The sequence below is a fragment of the Nansenia antarctica genome (genome assembly GCF_963989245.1).
Source record: "Nansenia antarctica genome assembly, chromosome: 10".
NCBI classification, from domain to species: Eukaryota; Metazoa; Chordata; class Actinopteri; order Argentiniformes; family Microstomatidae; genus Nansenia; species Nansenia antarctica.
This window is the reverse complement of record NC_137680.1, coordinates 11,464,260-11,484,053: the sequence shown is the minus strand read 5'-3', so window position 1 is coordinate 11,484,053 and position 19,794 is coordinate 11,464,260. Positions and strand designations below refer to the sequence as shown.

Sequence of the window (19,794 nt, the reverse complement as noted above, 5' to 3'; positions counted from 1 at the left end):
GCTGATTAATGTGCTCTCATTTTCTATCGAAATGCCAAATCCCAAAACAGGCCCTTTGTTCATTCGTGGCAGGTTTGGGGTCAGTTGAGTTTCAATTCAAGTTGAAATTGCAATTCAAATGTTTGCAAATAGGGTGTATATTTCCAATGTTTACTCAATAAACTGAAAGAGACTTAGTCTTTTTTTTACGTTTTTTCATTCTTGATGATTCAAATAAATTTCTGAAATTAAATGTAATTGACCAGTTAACACTTGGGTAGTTTTGAGAGGTATTATGGCATTTCTACTCAAATTGCGGGCCCCTATTTTTTTTAATTTAACCTTTATTTAACCAGGCAAACATGTAAGAACAAATTCTTATTTGCAAATGCAGCCTGACCAAAAAGCAATGGCTCTTTGGGGGGGGGGGGGGGGTGGGAAGCTAGAAATAAAACAAGCTTAAGTAATACAATAAACAATAAAACAATAAAACACTGGCAAATACAGATGCATTAAAATACTAACAGTCCGAGAGAGGGGAGAGAGACGGAGGAGGTAGGGGTGAGGAAGAGCGGAGGTGAGGGATAGCGGGGGTAGTGGAGCAGGGGTACTAAAAATGAGGCAGTTATGGGATGGGTGAGAGACGGTGATCAACAGGTGCATATTAAATCCCTTTTAGTCAAGTCAAGTCATGTTTATTTATATAGCACCTTTAGCAACGACAAAACAGCTGCCCAAAGTGTTTAACAGAGAAAACAACAAATAAAATACACCAAAAAGTGCAGTGTCGGCGAGGCAGGCTCACCTCAGGTCAAAGGCCAGGGAGAAGAGGTACAGTATGTCTTAGCTAATGTTTTAAAAGCCTCGATGCTCTGGGCAGATCTGACGTGGAGGAGGAGGCTATTCCAGAGCCTAGGGGCTGCCTTTGCGAAGGCTCTATCCCCTCTGGTTTTTAGTCTGGTCCTAGGGACCTTTTAGATCTGAGGCTAGGGTAGGGTAGGGCTATCCCTGACTCAACAAAGAGTCGTCAGCTCTGGTGAATCTTCAATGTTTCGTTAAAAATAAAGACAATTATTGACAAAAATGAAAGTCATGTATACTATCCTTTATTTGCAATAGCCCAACATTACTAGCCAATGTGCTTTTGGTTCATATGACAGCTGGAATTACAGCAGTTGTAGTTTCCTTTGGCATTCTTATGTGCCTGGAAATATTTGGTAAGTTGATATTTTTTATCCCCAAAATCTGCTTATTTACTGTTTTCTCAGACCAGGGGACTCATTTATAACCGTTCTGTACATTTCACACTAAATATGTGAGAAATTAAAAACATACCAGCATTTAAATAGTTAGCACTGCAACCCTGCAATCTGTGGTAATGTGTTTAATTTTTTCATCTTTTGTATTTACCCTACCTTTATTGTGTCAGGTGTTATTGAATAGCCTAAATGTATATTTTATTTCAAATGTTTCATCATTATTGCTTGCCAATTAGAAAGAATGGCCTCGCTGATGAATAACAGAATACATACTGTCTGTATTCTAGTATTACTCTATGTACTTAGATACAGGAGAGTTTGACAGTACAATTAAATTCAAGCTCTCCTCTTCGCAATAACACACAAGAGGGTGCACTACAGTTAGGTCCAGAAATATTTGGACAGTGACACAATTTTCATGATTTTGCTCTCTGTACGCCACCACAATGTATTTGAAATGAAACAATCGAGATGCGATTGAAGTGCAGGCTTTCAGCTTTAATTCAAGGGGTTGAACAAAAATATTGTATGAAACATTTAGGAATTGCAACCATTTTTATACACAGTCCCCTATTTTCAGGAGCTCAAATGTAATTGGACAAATTAACATAATCATAAATAAAATGTTAATTTGTAATACTTTGTTGAGAATCCTTTGCAGGCAATGACTGCCTGAGGTCTGGAACCCATGGACATCACCAAATGCCGGGTTTCCTTTGTGATGCTTTGCCAGGCCTTTACTGCAGCTGTCTTCAGTTGTTGTTTGTTCGTGGGTCTTTCTGCCTTTAGTTTTGACTTCAGCAAGTGAAATACATGCTCGATCAGGTGATTGCAGAATATTCCACTTCTTTGCCTTAAAAAACTGCTTATACAGTATGTTTTGGGCCGTTGTCAATCTGTATTGTGAAGCGCAATCCACTGAACTGAATTTGTCTGATTACTGCAATGTCAGTTGCTTTGGATAAAAGTGCCAGTGTATACTAAATGGTATAATATTTTACTGTGTTGCTTTCACTCTACCGTACTCCTTGTACCAATACTTATTGTAGTGTAGCCCCAATCCCTAGTGCATTTCGATATGGAAAACTGGCAGGATGTTTGTAAATGTATTTCACTTTACTCTTCAAGTTATGTCTTTAGAACAAAACCAAAGCATAGCAAATGCATGCTCTCTGGGATTACAGTAACAGACCCAGGTCAGATGTAGTCAGCTCTTAATCCCTTCATCCCCCTCAGTGGACTCCCTTGAGGTAGCACCCTTCTGTGCATGGAGTAGGCTGGCTGGAACAGATGAGGATTAACAAGTCAAGGTAAAGTGGGGTCTTAAGGACCAGATTTCCTTGCAGGTAGAGTCAGCAAGCTTGAAGAAAAATTAGCAGAGAGAAAGAGGAGCGACCGAGAAAGAGTGACGAAGAGGGACAAAAACAAATAATGGGTGGATGGGCAAACGTGAGGAAGGTCTTGGTTCTACCATGGCTGCTCATTTTGCCATCTCTGTCCCAAGTTCGCCACACACTGCCAGTCTTATGGATTATGCCACTTACAAACAACCCTGGAGATGGAAATCTCACAGAATCAGTGTTGCCAGCTGTCCAGCTGGCTCTACATGACCTGAGAAGTCAACCGCCTCCCTTGAGAAACTATGAGATACAATTTCACTTAATAGATTCAGAGGTAACTTTTTCTGTTGTTTTAATTGACAGCTGTTTACGCCAGCAAGCTGCTGTGTTTGTGTACATTGTTTTAATTCTATTTTCTTACTTAACATTAAGCTACAGTAGTGTTTAAAACAGCTATCAGTGTATTTTGGGGGGGTGACCACGTTTTTATTGTATTTTTTATTAATCTACAGTATTTGAGTAATAACAAATACAAAAAAGAACAAGCCCTAAATAATGGCCGTGCTGATGAGATTTGATTTGATACAATGTGTTAGTTGTATTGTCATATTACTGTACTGGGATACTACTGGGGACAAATAAGACTGTTCTTATTTGCAAGCCCCCATTTTTTTTCAATAAAACATGAGAGAGCTATATCTATATTGTGGAAATGTAAACTACTGTGTTGCAGTCATAGAGGCGCAAGCATTGGAAGTACATTCTGAAAGCATTAATGCATGACAGGGTGTGTCGTAGTTCACTTTTGACTCTCAATCCTCTTACAGTGTGAAAATGCCAAAGGAGTGAGAGCCTTCTTTGATGCCATATGCTATGGACCAAAATACTTAATGGTCTTTGGAGGTGTGTGTCCAACAATAACGTCCATCATTGCTGAATCACTACAGGGATGGAATCTTGTGCAGGTATGGCCTTAGATTGACTGAACGTAATGGATCAATAAACATGTCGAACAGCAGACGGATCAAAACAGGAAATAAAACGTAGGCCTGTTTTCCAACCCAACAATCTATTAAATTCAATTGTACTGTCAAAAGTCATTTTTTTCTCATTTTTTCATGAACATTGAACAAAGCATTGAAGTGAATTCATCCCTTATTTTATTACCCCGTTTTGTGTGTAAGATACCACTCACATTGCTTATTTCAAATGATGACATTGTAGCCTACTCGTCTTCTCCACTAACATTATGCACCTCCTGAAATATTTCAGCTGTCTTTCGCTGCCACAACACCTGTTTTGGCTGATAGGAAAAAGTATCCCAACTTCTTCCGCACAGTCCCCTCAGCTAACACAGTAAACCAAGCTGTAGTGAAGATCCTGCAGTACTACAAGTGGAGTAGAGTTGGGACCCTAACCCAGGGGGGACATACCTTCTCAAAGGTAGGACTAACCCTGACAATGCATTTTATAGTTCATTAAATGTGTAGTGTGATTATGAGGTTAGTCTGGTACTCAAGTATTAACTTGTAACAATATCAATAAAACGGCATGAACGTGGAAGAAGGGGATAGTAAGGGATAAACCCAGGAAAAACAGCAGTTCTGGAAGGTACGCCCTACGCCATGTCAAAATGTTTATCCTCTGTCCCTCTTCACAGATTACGAGTGATCTGACCAAAAAACTGAAGAAGGCTAACATCAGGATTGCTGTAACTGAAAGTCTCTCCCCCGACCCTTGTATCAATTTAAGGAAGCTAAAGGTGAGTCACATACTTTTACCCAATAGAAGGACCAGGACAAACTGCCTGTTGCATAGCCATTGGCTTTACCTCACATCAATCATCTCCCACAGCACCCTCCCCACCCCAGTGCTTACACACAACACATTTCTGATACGGAGTCACGCCTTGCAGCTGTGTGATTTACTGAAATCAGATAATTTACTCAGTAAATACACTCTCACTCAGACCAGGTTTGAGTCATTGTTATTCCAGGCTTACGGATATACACTGTGCGCAATTGCCTGGGGACAAGGTTATTATGGCCCAATATATTGGATTTAAAGGGATAGTTTACCCAAAATACATCTTAACTTGACCAAGTGTCTGGTCTTGATGTCACGTCTTTACTCTGACATAGAAGATGAAAGGAGATACCAAATTGAACGTGAGATCTTGCTCTTGCAATTGAATGGGGAAGTGTGTCCAAACTTTTGACTGGTACTGTACCTGAGATTTGTGTAAAAAGAGCCTGAGTGATATGGGAACGAGAAAACATTGTAACCACCAGAACTGGTTTCCACTAGTATACTATTATGATTGAAATGTAGCCTTTTTGCTTGTTTCTAAATGTGTTACTTCCCCCTTAACAGGAAAATGATATACGGATAGTGATTGGACAGTTTGATGAGGCCTCCAAAGTGTTTTGCTGTGTGAGTACACTATCCAGTACATAAACATGCTTTTACTTGGGGGGGGCTGGGGGGGATACTGATACTGCTAATAGTTCCAAAGAGGCTAGTTGTTTTATATGTGACACGTTCTAGGGTTTTGGTCCGCATGTCGGCATCCGATTTAATGTTCCGACTTTTCTTTTGAAAAATGTGAATAAATTTCCGCATTGTTGAAAATCTATGACAACTAATCAACTGTACCAATTGATTAGTTACTGTAACACAATGGATTCGGTGAGTAATCCCCACTGCTACCTAGTTAACTATAACACTACCGGTACTTCACATTGTTATCAGGCTCACAAAACACGCAGTGTTAGTTGATTAGTTAACTAATCAACTAACACTAGTTAACTAATCAACTAACACTGCGTGTTTTGTGAGCCTGCTAACAATGTGAAGTACCGGTAGTGTTATAGTTAACTAGGTAGCAGTGGGGATTACTCACCGAATCCATTGCGTTACAGTATTTTGGCTTGACGAGCGAGTTTGTGTTGTGATCAACGTTGAAATGTATTTCCGTGTTTCAAAATAAAAGTCTGAACATTTTGATTGGTTGCCGACATGCGGACCAAAACACTAGAACGTGTCACATATTATTCGAATGTTGTCTGATGTCTCCAGTCTTCTGTTGTTACAAGTACAGCATGTTGTGTCTGGTGCACTGTCAGCATATACATCCATATACAGTAGGCAGGGGTTTAATAGAAGCACATAGACAATGTAACAGGGTGCACATCAATGCCATGGCACATGGTGTGAAGTGCTGCCAAAATCCACCAGAAGGGGTTGACGAGCTGGGAAGGATGTTTGAAAAGAGAATGGTTTGCGTTATCAGCTTGTCTTGTCAGATAGATTGGCAAATCAAGTGTATTCATGAATTGCAGAGATGAAGAGCAGACATGGTTTAAATATCAGGTTATTTTAACGAGGACCAACTCCTATCTACTCTCACACCGTCATCACACATTCTCTCACAGTGCAGAGAAACAGGGGGAAATGTTTTAGCGCAGTCTGACATGAATAAGCGCGGCGGCTGTGGCGCAGGAGGTAGAGCTGACGTCTAATGATCGTAAGGTTGGCAGATTGGTGGTTCGAGCCCCGGCTGGCCACATGTCGAAGTGTCCCTGGGCAAGTCCTGATAAACAGCTCTGATCATGAGTGTTGCGTATATTTATCAGTATATCAATCGCAGCTCCCAACCACATCTGCACTACAATCTAGCAGGAGCCTATGCCAAGGTGCACCACTACACAAAGTGATCGCATATAGGCTTTAGGAGTAACCTAATCAGTGTGATATCTAGACTATCACAATGCAAGTTGCTATATGAGTGGGGGAAGGTGAGTGAATTTGTCAGCAAATACAGTATGGGCTGACTTCATCTTCTGCTGTCCTACATAGGTTGCTGTCATCACAATAGGCTCTGCCAAATCCATGCTCACTTTATTGGAAAGCTGATATCTAATCTATGACAAATGAGGATAATTCAGCTGGAATTCTATGCAGTTGATCTGTCAGACATTTTATACAGTCGTTTTTAACAGCCAGACTGGAAGGGGGGGTGCGGCTGCAGTTCTCTAACATTTTACAATATTAACGGCTACAATAATAATAATAATAATAATAATAACAATAATGCCAAATACACTACAATTCGCTCACCTTCCCCCACTGTGATTCATGTTTGTGATGTTGCATGAGGCTGTACCAATTTGAATTTTATTCAAATGTATTTGAGCAGAGTGGACAGGCCTACCATCAATCTCTTGTCTGGTTTCCTCTCTGCTCTTAGGTCCTACCCTACACCTCACACATCTCGTGTTCTTGTGATGGTGTGTGTGACAGTATGTGGAATGTACTCTGTCTATGTACTGCTGTTGTATTTTACGCTTTTCACTTGCACTAACCGCTATGTTATTCCCCTGTCAAAAGTACCCAGAATTGCTTGTAAGAGGGGATATCATTCCTCCATCCCTTGACAGTAGGCAATTACAAATGACTCGTTGGATACAGGCAGTAAAACAGTGAAAATATACATATCTAAATCTAAATATATTTGTTTTATTCTCGTCATTCCACATGGCATGTACATTTTTATTGATTCATGAATGCTCTCATTTCAGTCATGTGAAATAGGTTTAATGTGATCTTGAATTTCTCTGACCAGACAATGCATTGCACAGCCTGGCTATAGTTTGCTTGATGAATATACAGTATTTTCCATAGCAGAGCTTCTCTACACTTAATGGAGAATTAATCCAGATTATTTTGGCATGGAGGGTGATGGAGATGGTGTGACTTTCAGAATTTGAATGAGATAGTTAATGAGATAACAGGTTGCGTTTATGCTGATTGAATTACCCCGTTTTGAAATAAAAAAGTAAATCCATGCTGGAAATGCATTCAATCTACCTCCGTTGGGCCGCAATAATAAGATCTTGTATTATATTTTAGGTTTTTTAGAATAACTATTTGATTACACTGTATAACAAACATATTTTACTTTCAGGCATACAGTCTAAACATGTTTGGCCAGAAGTACCAGTGGATCATTCCCGGCGGGTTACAGGACAACTGGTGGGCAGAGCCCAACTCCTCCAACTGTACTTCAGACAATCTACTGATGGCATTGGAGGGCTACATTAGTGTGGACTTAAAACCCCTCAGTGACAGACAGATTAAAGGAATCTCCGGAAGGGTGGGCTCTACCTCAAATATCTTACCAATTTTGCTGTATCTAAATAACAAAGCAATGTGCACATGAAATACTAGTGAATTAAGGAGGAGACTGGAATATGTAGTCTGAATATTTGATCTCACTGCACTGGCTTGTAAATCCATGTACCTTCTCCAAACGTTACCATATGTACCTAAGGGGGACTGAGTATGGAGTAAAAAACGATTTCTGAGCCAGCTGAGAGTCCAGTAGCCCTTTCATTCTAAATGACTTACACAGTGTTTGAGCATCAAAAAGCATATTCACATAAATTCTTGAATTCCTTTGAAAAACATTGTGTTTCTGTTTTATGTCTTTATTAATACTGGATTAATGGTATTTTGTAGGCTTAATTTGTTAAGCATAATTAATAACAGAGACTGGTAATACCTTTCTATGCTCTTTCCAAAGAATAAATGGTCATTTTGGTCAACAAATGGTCCATTTCAAAATGGTCATGATATTGAACACAAAGTGTCACTATAGTTTGTTTGTTTTGCTTTTGTGTTTAGACCCCACAAGAGTATGAAGAGATGTACCACAAAAAGCGACTGCAGAAAGGGTTGGTTGCCAACAAGTTTCATGGATTTGCCTATGACGGAACTTGGGTCATTGCAAAAGCATTGACCCAGGTCATGGAGTCATTAAGGCACAAAGAGAGATATAACATCCACCGGAACTTCACAGTCACTGATATGGAGGTTGGACAAATGGTCTTGGATTCCATGAAACACATACATTTTGAAGGTGTAACAGTAAGTAGGCATATTTACATTCCAACACTAATGAAGGTTTTTTCATTCTTTTTTCTGTACAACACAAAGAAATACAGCATAATTCAATACAAAAATCATGTTAAACTGCAATATATTAGGAGGAGCAATCACATCTTTCAACAAGGAGATCAGTTAACACGGCAAATTGCCTAAGCGGCACCAGAACATCCAACTGACATTTATTCTGTAGATCGCTCCAGCAATTATAGGTGCACCATAACTAAAAGCAGATTTACTAAATTCGGTGTATACCCAGGGAACCTCAAGACTTATCCAACTCTGAGAACGGGTTAGTTATTTCCCCACTCAGTTTCATTGACGGAGAGGGGCCAGTCCTGTTTAAACTTTCTTTTTTTTGCAGGGTCAAATTCTGTTTCGAAATGGTGAGCGCATGGGAACTATCAAATTAAGCCAATTTCAAGGTACACATTAAATATCAAGGATGCCTAGAAAACAATTGAAACACAATTTCTGAAATACAACAAAATATTATTGCAACACACATGATCTTTTAAATGCACTTATCTCAATGCATAGTTTTGGCATAAGAAACAGCGCTCCACATTTCAGGTTTTTTTTTCTGCTATGGCTATTATATGCTTGATTAAAATATTTAAACACAGAAATACATTGTTTCCATAAGTATTCAGACCTTTTGCAACAACTCACTCAACGAGTTGAATTGAGTCCATCTGAGTGCAAGGATAATAGTTAATGTGATTTCAGAATGAATATCTTCTGTTTTTATAGGGTCTCTATATGGGGTTTGCATTCAATTACACACTGTGTGGATTAGCTATAACACAACAAAATGTGGAAAAAGTGAAGGGGTCTGAACTTTCCGAAGCCACTGTATTATGAATTAGTTCCAAAGTTGTGGTTACATTTAGAATTGGTTCTAAATTAGTTCTTAAAAATTGATCAGTTGCTTGTGTTTTCACAGAAGGCCAAGAGGTTGTGGTGGGCGAGTATGATGCTAATGGGGAAGTATTGAAACTCATCAATCATCTAATCAGGTTTCAAGGTACAGTAGGTGGATTTCCAGTTTTCATAATTCTGCACACCTCAGCATTCCCATCATAGTTAAACTTCTATGAACTAACAATGTTGTTATCTGTCAGTTTTTAACCACATAAGTCCACATCATTTCTGTCAGGCAATTTATCATTAAATTACTACATAGTAAACTACTACATTACTTATTGTTAATTCATGTACCCCTATTGTAAAATGTTACCAGGACGTTTAGTGCTATTTCCAGGCAAAATGCTCATAAAAGTTAGACTGAAATGGAAACTTCTGTCATTGTGGCTTTCAAAGGGTAATGTTAATATCTGGATCACACTGATCACATAATGACAGTGTATCTGTATTGTAATCACGTTGCACATTCTCCAATGATAATCATGGTGTTAACAAAGGGGTGTGTTATTTGTGTAAACAAAGTAGCCTACAGTTCACCAGCTCAGTCTGATGCTGACTGGTGCACACAAGTTAATCAATGTTATTCACTTAACCTGTCAGTGGTCATTATTATTATTATTATTATTATTATTATTATTATTATTATTATTATTATTATTATTATTATTATTATTCTTCTTCTTATTATTATTATTATTATTATTATTAATGTTTTTATTTTTATTTTTAAATTATTATTATATACCTCTCCGCCACATGTGCCACACCCCTCTCTTCACACACCAACCTAAGATGCCTGCTCAGACTTTTATATCAACACACATCACCGTAACTTATTTTTTTATTTGTGTATATCTGTCCATTATATATCTTATATATATATATATATATATATCATATATCATGATAATCACTTTCTTACAGGATTGGAGCCACCCAAAGACCGGACCTTTGTTAATCATCTGAGGAGGCAGATCAGCGTTGTCCTTTACGCCATCTTGGCATCCACCACTATTTTGGCCCTACTCATGGCAGTCATCTTCCTCTTCTTTAACATCAAGAATCGTAACCATTGGTAGGCAATGTTCTCTCAAGTTCCCCAAATAGGGTGGTGATGGGATTGAGCTCGTCAACAGTTACCTTTACATAATTGCCCAGATTACTTGTGTGCAAAACAGCAAAACAAACAAAGAAAGGGTATTCATTCCGAAATTGTGTGAGCTAGTGCAGGCAGGCTGGCAGGCAGACAGACAGGCAGAAACCAGTGGTAATTCACAGAGAGAGTGCAGTTAGATAAAGACTAGACACAATAAACTTCTGAGAGACAATTGCTACAAAGCGGCTGAGAGCGTGACTGACATGTAAGAACAACAAACAAGCCAGGGTTTAAATACTGCAAGTTGATGAGAAGATGAACCCCATGTGTGTAGGCTGAGCAGGTGGAGATGATGACAAAACTAGATCGCTGGAGCCTGGGAGCATGCCCACACACATAGTATTAGTGACAATTATGACAGTTTAAATGATGAATCAGCATTTCTATAGCAAGACGCCGCCTTCAGCATAATTTTGGGAAAATGTATTTTGTAAATGTTGCATCTTTATGGCAGAAAAGCAAGTCCCCCAAATGTCCCAGTGGTGTTGGAGATAAAGCGTGTGAGACTGAAAATAGGCTCCTCCCCAAATGCTATTCTGGGCAACAGTTATTTTATATGTCATGCTCAGTGGCAACAACATATGGAAATTGTGCGGGGGGTGGGTGATACATTTTTGCAAGGCACTGTATTTCTCCCTAAAGCAATTAAATTGAGTACAACAGTAACAACTCTAAAAACCTCAGGTGGAACAGAATCTTATTATATATGATAGGAATAATGGGGCTTTTCCACTAGAGGGCTGGCCTGCTTCTTTGGCGCTTTTCCATTTGTCGGCCTGGGTCGGGTCGGGTCGGGTCGCTTCTTTAGCTACCCATCGTGAGCAGGAACCATAGGGCCGAAGGGTACCTTTTTGCCAGGCTGCGTGTGACGTGTGACGCTGCACACCGTTGATTGGTCAATGGAAATCGTCATCCCATGTTCATAGATTTCTTCGCTAACCGCCATCTTTAAATACCACATTCGCTCTTGGAAAATGTCACTACAGTTTCTGTAATAGCTTATTAATAAAGATTCGAAAAATTATGCTGACCATCGTATTATCTTAGTTTAATGTCATTTCAATGCATCATAGAACTTTTATTTACAACAAGCATAACACAAAAATCGCTATTATGCACCGTCTTTGCCCGTGAATAACACCGGCTATGGAGGTGGTACAAACACAATACTACTTTGCTAACTTCACCATCGGTATACGGTCATTTTGAGCCCTTAACCACCGCGCTGACACCCCGAGAAGATATGCTTTTAACCGTAAACTCAATGAACCGGGAGTTCACCCGCTGCTCTAAGCAGCAGCACGTCATGGAGGATATCAGCGGGGGGAGAGAAAAGTTTTAACAGGGTATTCGCTCCGCGCTGTGTCGACCGTGATAGGAGTGTAGGATCGACACCATTCAAATGGTTTTGGATTCCCTGTCCTCTCCCCTATCCGGACACGTTTGAATTGTTATCCTAACCCACGGTAAACCGAAGTTATTAACCCGCAAAGCATCGCTTGCTGCTGGATGAAACTCCTGTTGACAGCGGGGGGAGAGAAAAGTTTTACCAGGGAATTCGCTCCGCGCTGTGTCGACCGTGATAGGAGTGTAGGATCGACACCATTCAAATGGTTTTGGATTCCCTGTCCTCTCCCCTATCCGGAGCTTCCTCTCTCTCTTTCTCTTTCTCTCCAAAAAACCACGGTTAATAATATACCACATGCCGAGGAAAAAGTATAAGATAGCTTCAAGTTCCTCCATGTCGCTATTGTTGTGGCTGTGTTGTGTCTCGTGAAAATATACGTCACCACCATGGCGCGCTTTTATCACGCGTAACTCCGCCTACTATCTCCTACTCCTCCTACTAGTTCCTGGTCTCTTGTGTATAGTGGAAAACCAGAACTGTTCAAAAGCGTGCCGAAGCGAGCCGACCCGAGCCGAGCCGGGCCGATAGTGGAAAAGTGCCATAAGATGATTGATAAATAAGGTATTAGGGGAACAGTAAGCATGTAAACAGCAATATCACAATAGTTCCAATGTGTTGGAATTACATTACTTGAGATCAACACTCCTGTAAACGTTTTCTCACCCCCACAGGCTCATAAAGGAATCTAGTCCATCCATGAACAACCTCTTCATCCTCGGTATAATGCTGACCTATACCTCCATTTTCCTCTTTGGCCTTGATGGATCCTTGATGGTGTCTGAGAAAGTCTTTGAAAGTCTTTGCACTGTGAGTACTTTTCTTTTTCAAACTAGTTTGCCATTAGTACCGGTTAATCTAGTGTTTTAATATACTATAATATATATTATAATAACATATTATGAACACTGCCATGCATAAGTAATGGGACAGTGAAACATTGTTTTGGCTCTACATTCCTAATGCCAAAGGGACTTATCATAGGGTTACATGCATCCATGATACGCAGTATTTTACAAAACCCTTCACACATTGTTTTAAAATTGTTCTATTTTTATTCACAGTTTCGTACATGGATTCTTTCGGTGGGATTCACCACAGCTTTTGGGGCGTTGTTTGCTAAAACCTGCTGGGTCTTCACAATCTCTACAAATATGAAGACAAAGACTAAGGTATTGACAGTGCAGGACTGGTTTTACCAAGCATCCACACCAGCGCAACATTTTACTCCTGCAGGCACGATCTGGGATTTATATTACATAACGAAGCTGTGGGAACTAGGGGGTGCAATGGTTCTCGGTTCAACGGTTCTCGGTGTTATATTGAAACGTACGGTTCACCATCCACAGTTCAATACACACTAGTGATGCTTTTTACATTTTTTTTTTGTTTATATATATTTCTATTTTTTAGATTATACAATATACCAGTCATATTCTGGAATGTGTCTGAATGTGAAAGTTCCATAAGTATAAGCAAAATAAACTAAAGTAACAGTTTGTCAATAAAGCATTTTTCTTCTCCTCCTTACGCACAAAACACGTATCGAAACCGAACCGAAACCATGACCCAAAAACCGAGGTTGGTGTTCCATGGTTAAGGTGATTGATAACAGTTAAAAAATGTTTTGCTAAATGTGTGCATTAGGTGGGAAGACTAAAACATTTCAGGAGAGGTGGTCATTAAATGTGAGAGGCTCCCCAATGTTAAGTTGAACACGTCTTCTAGTGTCCACCAGGCATACCGCTACGGTCTTGATCTTGATTTTCTGTTAACTGATGGAGAGCCTGTTTCATCAAGTACCCACAGCAGAACTGACGATTTCTAAAGCAAGTGGCAACATCTGGGACACACTTCTGTGCAAATCAAACACACTTCTGAAGTGTACTGTACACCACGAAGCTGTTATCTTCAATTCATATAATCCCAGTCTGAGTCTGTTTTGTCTGATTTCCATATAGACATTTTTAATGATCTCAGAGCCCTGCTTGAAACAAATGTGATGGCCCAGTGTATTTTTATGCAAACCTTTCTCTTCCTCTCTCTGTTCTCTCTCCCGATGTGTCAGGTCCACCCACCACTGATGATTGTTAGTGGAATGCTGCTGATTGATCTTTGTATCTTAACCTGCTGGCAGATTGTGGATCCACTCAGGCGAACAGTGGAGGAATACAGCTTGGAGGTAATGTTGTCTACACTAATTAAATCACTCAATCACTAAATCACAGACAGGTCAACTAAAAGTCAAGTTTCACATGCTGTTGCTTGGTGTTAATGTGGAAAAATATATTTAATACATTTTGGTTTATGAGTCATGCAGCATTTGCAGACTCCTTTCCATATATACAGTATATAATGCTCTACAAACAAGGCACATGTCATAGGTGAAAATATTATTCCCAAATGCATTAGCTAAAACAAATTATATTTGGACAGGCTAATTATGTGGTAGCAAATGTGACTGGTTATGAACCAGGTTTACACAACAAAACTTTCGATATAGGCCAAGTTTCAGTATTACATTATGCTGCATAGTAGACACAGGCTAACAGAATAGTTGGTCATTTGTAATAAGATTACTTTTTCTTGTACTAGCCTTTTCAGCACGGTCTGACATATACTCCTTGACTGTTTTTACTACCATCTCTTTCTAAATAAATATGCATTCTTGTTTAATGTTTTCATTCTAGTTCTGTCTTTAACCTCATGTGCATCATGTGTCTAGTATTGTTACATTATCCCATTATTGATAGGCTACGTATTATGTTAACTTTGTTTAACTCCTTTACATTTGTGAGCCTAATGGAGGTGTATAATCTATGTTTCTGGACTAGATTAATTTGACAAACATGTACATCTGTACAGTAACATGTGTTCCTTATAAAATGGAAAATATGAAACAAAAACAAATATGCAATATTTATTAATTATTATATAAATATACATTTTAGTAATGGGTGACTAACATTAACAAATAATATGCATTTTCATCACACTTGTATGTAATAGAACAGAAGTATACCTCACCAACATTAGACAACAATGCAGAAAACACTAAAGCTTTGTAGATTAATAGATTAATAGAGTCAATTAAATCAATGGTTCAAGTGTATATTAACTGAAACACTAGATAACAGGGTTCGGGCCAGATGTGTGGTCTTCCCAAAATGTAGTCATGGTGGTGCAATTTGAAATGTGCACTGACCAAGCAAAGCAAGTCAAAGCAATGCCTTACAAGATGTTAGGTTTGAATCCAAAGTGAGGACACATAATAAATTAGTTTAGTGAATTCAAATGAAAAATGTAATCCTGATTGTAAAATGCTAATTGTAATCCTGATTGTAAAAGAGGCCCACAATTGCCCACAGTTGCTCTGTCAAGACTTAAGAACCACATTTAGTATTTTATAGAGCTCCAAATTAAATATAACATATTGACTGACGTATTAATCTGTGGTCAAATTTGGAGTGCATTACAGATTGAGAGTTGCTTCAGTTTTCATCACCTGTGCTGCAAAAGACTACTTCAGTTCATAAATGTAGACAATGACATTGATTGCTTTTAAATACTATTGTCCTTGGACTGCTTTCAAATAATAATAGGCTATATATACTGTAAAAAAACAAAACAACTAAAACTGGATATACAAATGCTATATAGACAGGTTGAACGGGATAGGAGGAAAAATATCTGATGCCTTATAGGAAACACACTTGTCAGCTTTAATTAATTAATTAATTTTAATTTGGCCATTTAGCAGACGCTTTTAATCCAAAGCGATTTACAATTACGAATTACAGGGACATTCCCCCTGGAGTAACTGAGGGCTAAGTGCCTTACTCAAGGGCACACTAGTAATGGTATGGTTTCAGGCGGGATTTGAACTCACAACCTTCCGATCACAAGTCCAACTCACTATCCACTAGACCACCACCACTACTAGCTTTCTTAGAATGACATGACATCTTGGAGGAGTTGTTAATAACCACTGCCACTGTTTGCTTTCCCACTTTGTGACAGTGCAAATGTAAAAATGGTCCAACTATAGGCTATAAAATATACAGTAGCCTGACAACATTGGATTAAAGCAATCAGGTTCAATGATTTTTGACTGTCTGTAAGAAGTGTTTTTGCTAGTGAATATGAAAAGTCATGAGCTAAATAAGAGCAGTCGTATGTTGTGACCAACTTACTTTGAAATACTGCCATCATCATGTGTACCTGCAAATAAATAATTTAAAATTGGATACGATAAGTTCAAACATTTTTCCAAGCTCATTAATGTATACTATCATTTATATCTGAATACATGTTTTATTTTTTTGTTGAATAATTGCCATACTTTTAGTTGTTAAAATTGTTTGAATACTGGTTTCTTTGTTATTTCTTTCAGACTGATCCACATGATCAAGACATTGCTATTAAGCCTTTCTTAGAGCAATGTGAAAGTACTTACATGACCTTTTGGCTTGCTATTGTATATGGTTACAAAGGGCTACTTATGGTGAGTACCACTCATTAATTAAATACCATTCAATCAAAGCTGGTAAGCAGCTCACCAGATTCATTTCTAAAATGTTCTTATGCACACATTTGATTGTGTCTGACTGGTGTGAGATGATGGTGTGTGATCAGCCTGCCTGAATGTCATGTCAAATACAATACCCTGCATACGTAATGTGACAGTGAAGCATGTTTGTCATGTCTTTCGGCTCTAAAGTAAGTAAGTAAAGCTTTATTTATATATATACACTCAAATGGTGTATTTGAAATCAATTACTATGAGGTTGAAGTATAGATTCTCTGATTTTATTTGATGATATGAATGTACATAATGGTACATAAACATGTATTAGTTTAACCATTTCATGGCACCAAAAGTAATAGGACATATTCATATAATGTCCAAATTAAGCACTCATGTTTAGTGTTTGGTTGACAATCCTTAACTGCCTGAAGTCTGTGACCCATTGACCCCACCAGATGTTCTTCTCTGGTGATGCTCTGCCAGGCCTGTACTGCTGCAGCCATCTTAAGTTGTTTGTGTTGAGGTCTTTTTGTCTAAAATCTTATCAGGAATGAAATGCATGTTCAATTGGATCAATTGGGTAATTGTCTTACTGTATGATGAAGTGCCATCCAATGAATTTGGAGGCGTTTGCTTGTACTCAAGCAGACAAGATGTGTCTGTACACTTCAGAATACATTCTGCTGCTGGTGTCAGCAGTTGGTCTAATATGTTTCACTCTGGTACATGATCATATTCACCATATCTGTCCACAAGACCATTTTCCAGGCCTCTGCAGGCTTTTTAGGTACTTTTGGTTAACTGTGACCTGACCATCCAACCAAGACCCTGAACCCCAAACTGCTCCCAATGAGCGGGTCGGAGCTGTGCATGGTAGCTTGCCGCCATTGGTGTGTGAATGTGTGTGTGTGAATGGGTGAATGGGAGGCCGTTGTAAAGCGCTTTGGAATAAGGCGCTATATAAGTGCAGTCCATTTACCATCCTTTTTGAGAATAAGTGGCACTGCATGTCAATGACAAATGTGATCTTGGAATATGAAAGCTTTGATCGTAGTGTGTACACTCTACTGACTGTGAAGTAGCCAGTGTGTCAAGACCATGATAATATTAAGACCGCATTTATATGTTCTCATTATGTATTCAAGGCCCAATCATTGATGTAGCCTGTAGCTAGGTTAATTTACATGGAATCATCATCTGGATCTATAACAGCTGATTGTTTTTAATCTCTCTTTTAGGTACTTGGATGTTTCCTAGCCTGTAAAACCAAGAACCTGCATGGCCATCCTGTCAATGATAGCAGATACACAGGGCTGAGCATGTGCAATGCGACAATCATGAGTATCATTGGGGTGTCTGGGTCCTACTTTACCCAGAATAATCCTAATGTGCAGTTCTGCATCGTGACTCTGGTTATAATCTCATGCTGTACCGGCAACCTGTGTTTAGTGTTTGTACCAAAGGTGAGTGCGACCTCATCTCTAAAATGCACGAAACTGTTCCAGTCCTCCTCACCTTCTTCAATGCATATTGTTTATGAATTGTCCTGTATGGAAGCTTTTGGGGGTAAATGCAATTCAATTAATTTCAGATAAAGGTATAAAATAAATACAATTGACTAGAGATGTTAAAAAACATTAAAATGATACTGACCCAAAACCCCACCTGCTCTCTATTGCAGTGCAGTTTGCCTCCATCTGCAGCTGACTGTAACCAAGCCCATGACTGCTTTATGTGTTGTTTTCTAGCTTATACAAATGAAAGCCAACCCTGATGGAGTGGGTGAAAAAAAGGGCTTCCAATTTGATAACAAGAAGGAGGACTCCAAGAGTATTAGCTCTTTGAGCAGTGTCAACCAGGACACTACCATTATTGTAGAAAGCCTGCATGCTGAAAATCAACACCTCATGAGGGCAATAATAGAGGTGAGGTCTAACTTCTAGTCAACACACATAACTACGTAACACATAGAAGGATTGTCTCGACGAGTCATTTTATGTGACAGCGGCTTGGGGAACAAGTCGGCAACCAATCAAGATGTTCTGACTTTTATTTCGAAAAACGGAAATACATTTCAACGTTGTTGAGAATCACAACACACACTCGCTAGTCAAGCCAAAATATTGCAATGCAATTGATTCGGTGAGTAATCCCCACTGCTACCTAGTTAACTATAACACTACTTTACATTGTTAGCAGGCATTGTTAGCGGCAAGCATTTTCAACAACGCTGAAATGTATTTACATTCTAAAATAAAAGTCTGAACATTAAATTGGCTGCCAGCTTGTGTACCCCTTTCACCAGCAGCTGATTGAGGTGAACTATTAATTTAAATTCCCTCCTCCCTTCCTTGAAGTAACCACTGATCTAAAGTGATAGGATTAGTCTAAGCAAACTTCCCACTGCATCGCTTTCACGGATCAAGTAATTTCAGATTGCATTTCAATGAATTGTTGTCAGTATTTATCTCCCACATACTGTATTGCATTGTTTTGTTCCTTGTTTTCATTTCACAAATTGGAAAGTGTATTGAGACTTTTGTGAATTTGACATGACTAGGAACACACATTTTCCTCCCCCAAAAGGTCGTTTTCAAGCTAGTTATTATACAAAGTATATTTTATTTAAGTATATTTTAGGCACTAAACATTCATATATATCTAAATGTTCTTTGCAGCTTGATGCAGAGTTGGAAGTTGTCTCCATGCAATTACAAGAGAATACTGAGCTGATTCCTCCCAGCATATATGACCAACACAGCGCAGGTACAGTAGAGCTCAATGCCAATCTCAGATCTGCTATCAGGTGGTGTCCTGTATAGATGTATCAGGTGGTGTCCTGTATAGATGCATCAGGTGGTGTCCTGTATAGATGCATCAGGTGGTGTCCTGTATAGATGCATCAGGTGGTGTCCTGTATAGATGTATCAGGTGGTGTCCTGTATAGATGCATCAGGTGGTGTCCTGTATAGATGTATCAGGTGGTGTCCTGTATAGATGTATCAGATTAGTGTCTGACCAGGTGTGGTTGTGCAAAATATGACTGACTGTGCCTAAGATCATAATCATTTTACTTCCTTTTATAATCTTTTGATCTTTATTGTATGTACGTTATTTCAGTAATTACAGTCTGGTTACCAAAGAGTAACTACATGACATGATAAAAATAAAGAAAATCTTCAGAAAATGATCAGATGAGGATTTTCTAAATAAAAAAATTCCTCTGTATTTCTTTGCAGAGGTGACTTGTAAAG

The 19,794-nt window shown here is 38.9% G+C and overlaps 1 protein-coding gene across 1 annotated transcript; it reads left to right on the top strand.

Annotated features, from left to right (window-relative positions):
• Positions 1–31: 31 nt before the first annotated feature.
• LOC308166634 (gamma-aminobutyric acid type B receptor subunit 2-like) lies at positions 32–18,483 on the top strand (the record flags this gene model as incomplete). The annotated part of the gene is made up of 9 exons (XM_080540962.1): positions 32–79; positions 3,406–3,543; positions 3,851–4,021; positions 4,239–4,340; positions 4,952–5,011; positions 7,545–7,733; positions 8,264–8,452; positions 17,779–18,003; positions 18,289–18,483. The coding sequence occupies 9 exons, from the start codon at positions 32–34 to the stop codon at positions 18,481–18,483; spliced, it is 1,317 nt and encodes a 438-aa protein (XP_080397088.1).
• Between the last annotated feature and the right edge of the window lie 1,311 nt (positions 18,484–19,794).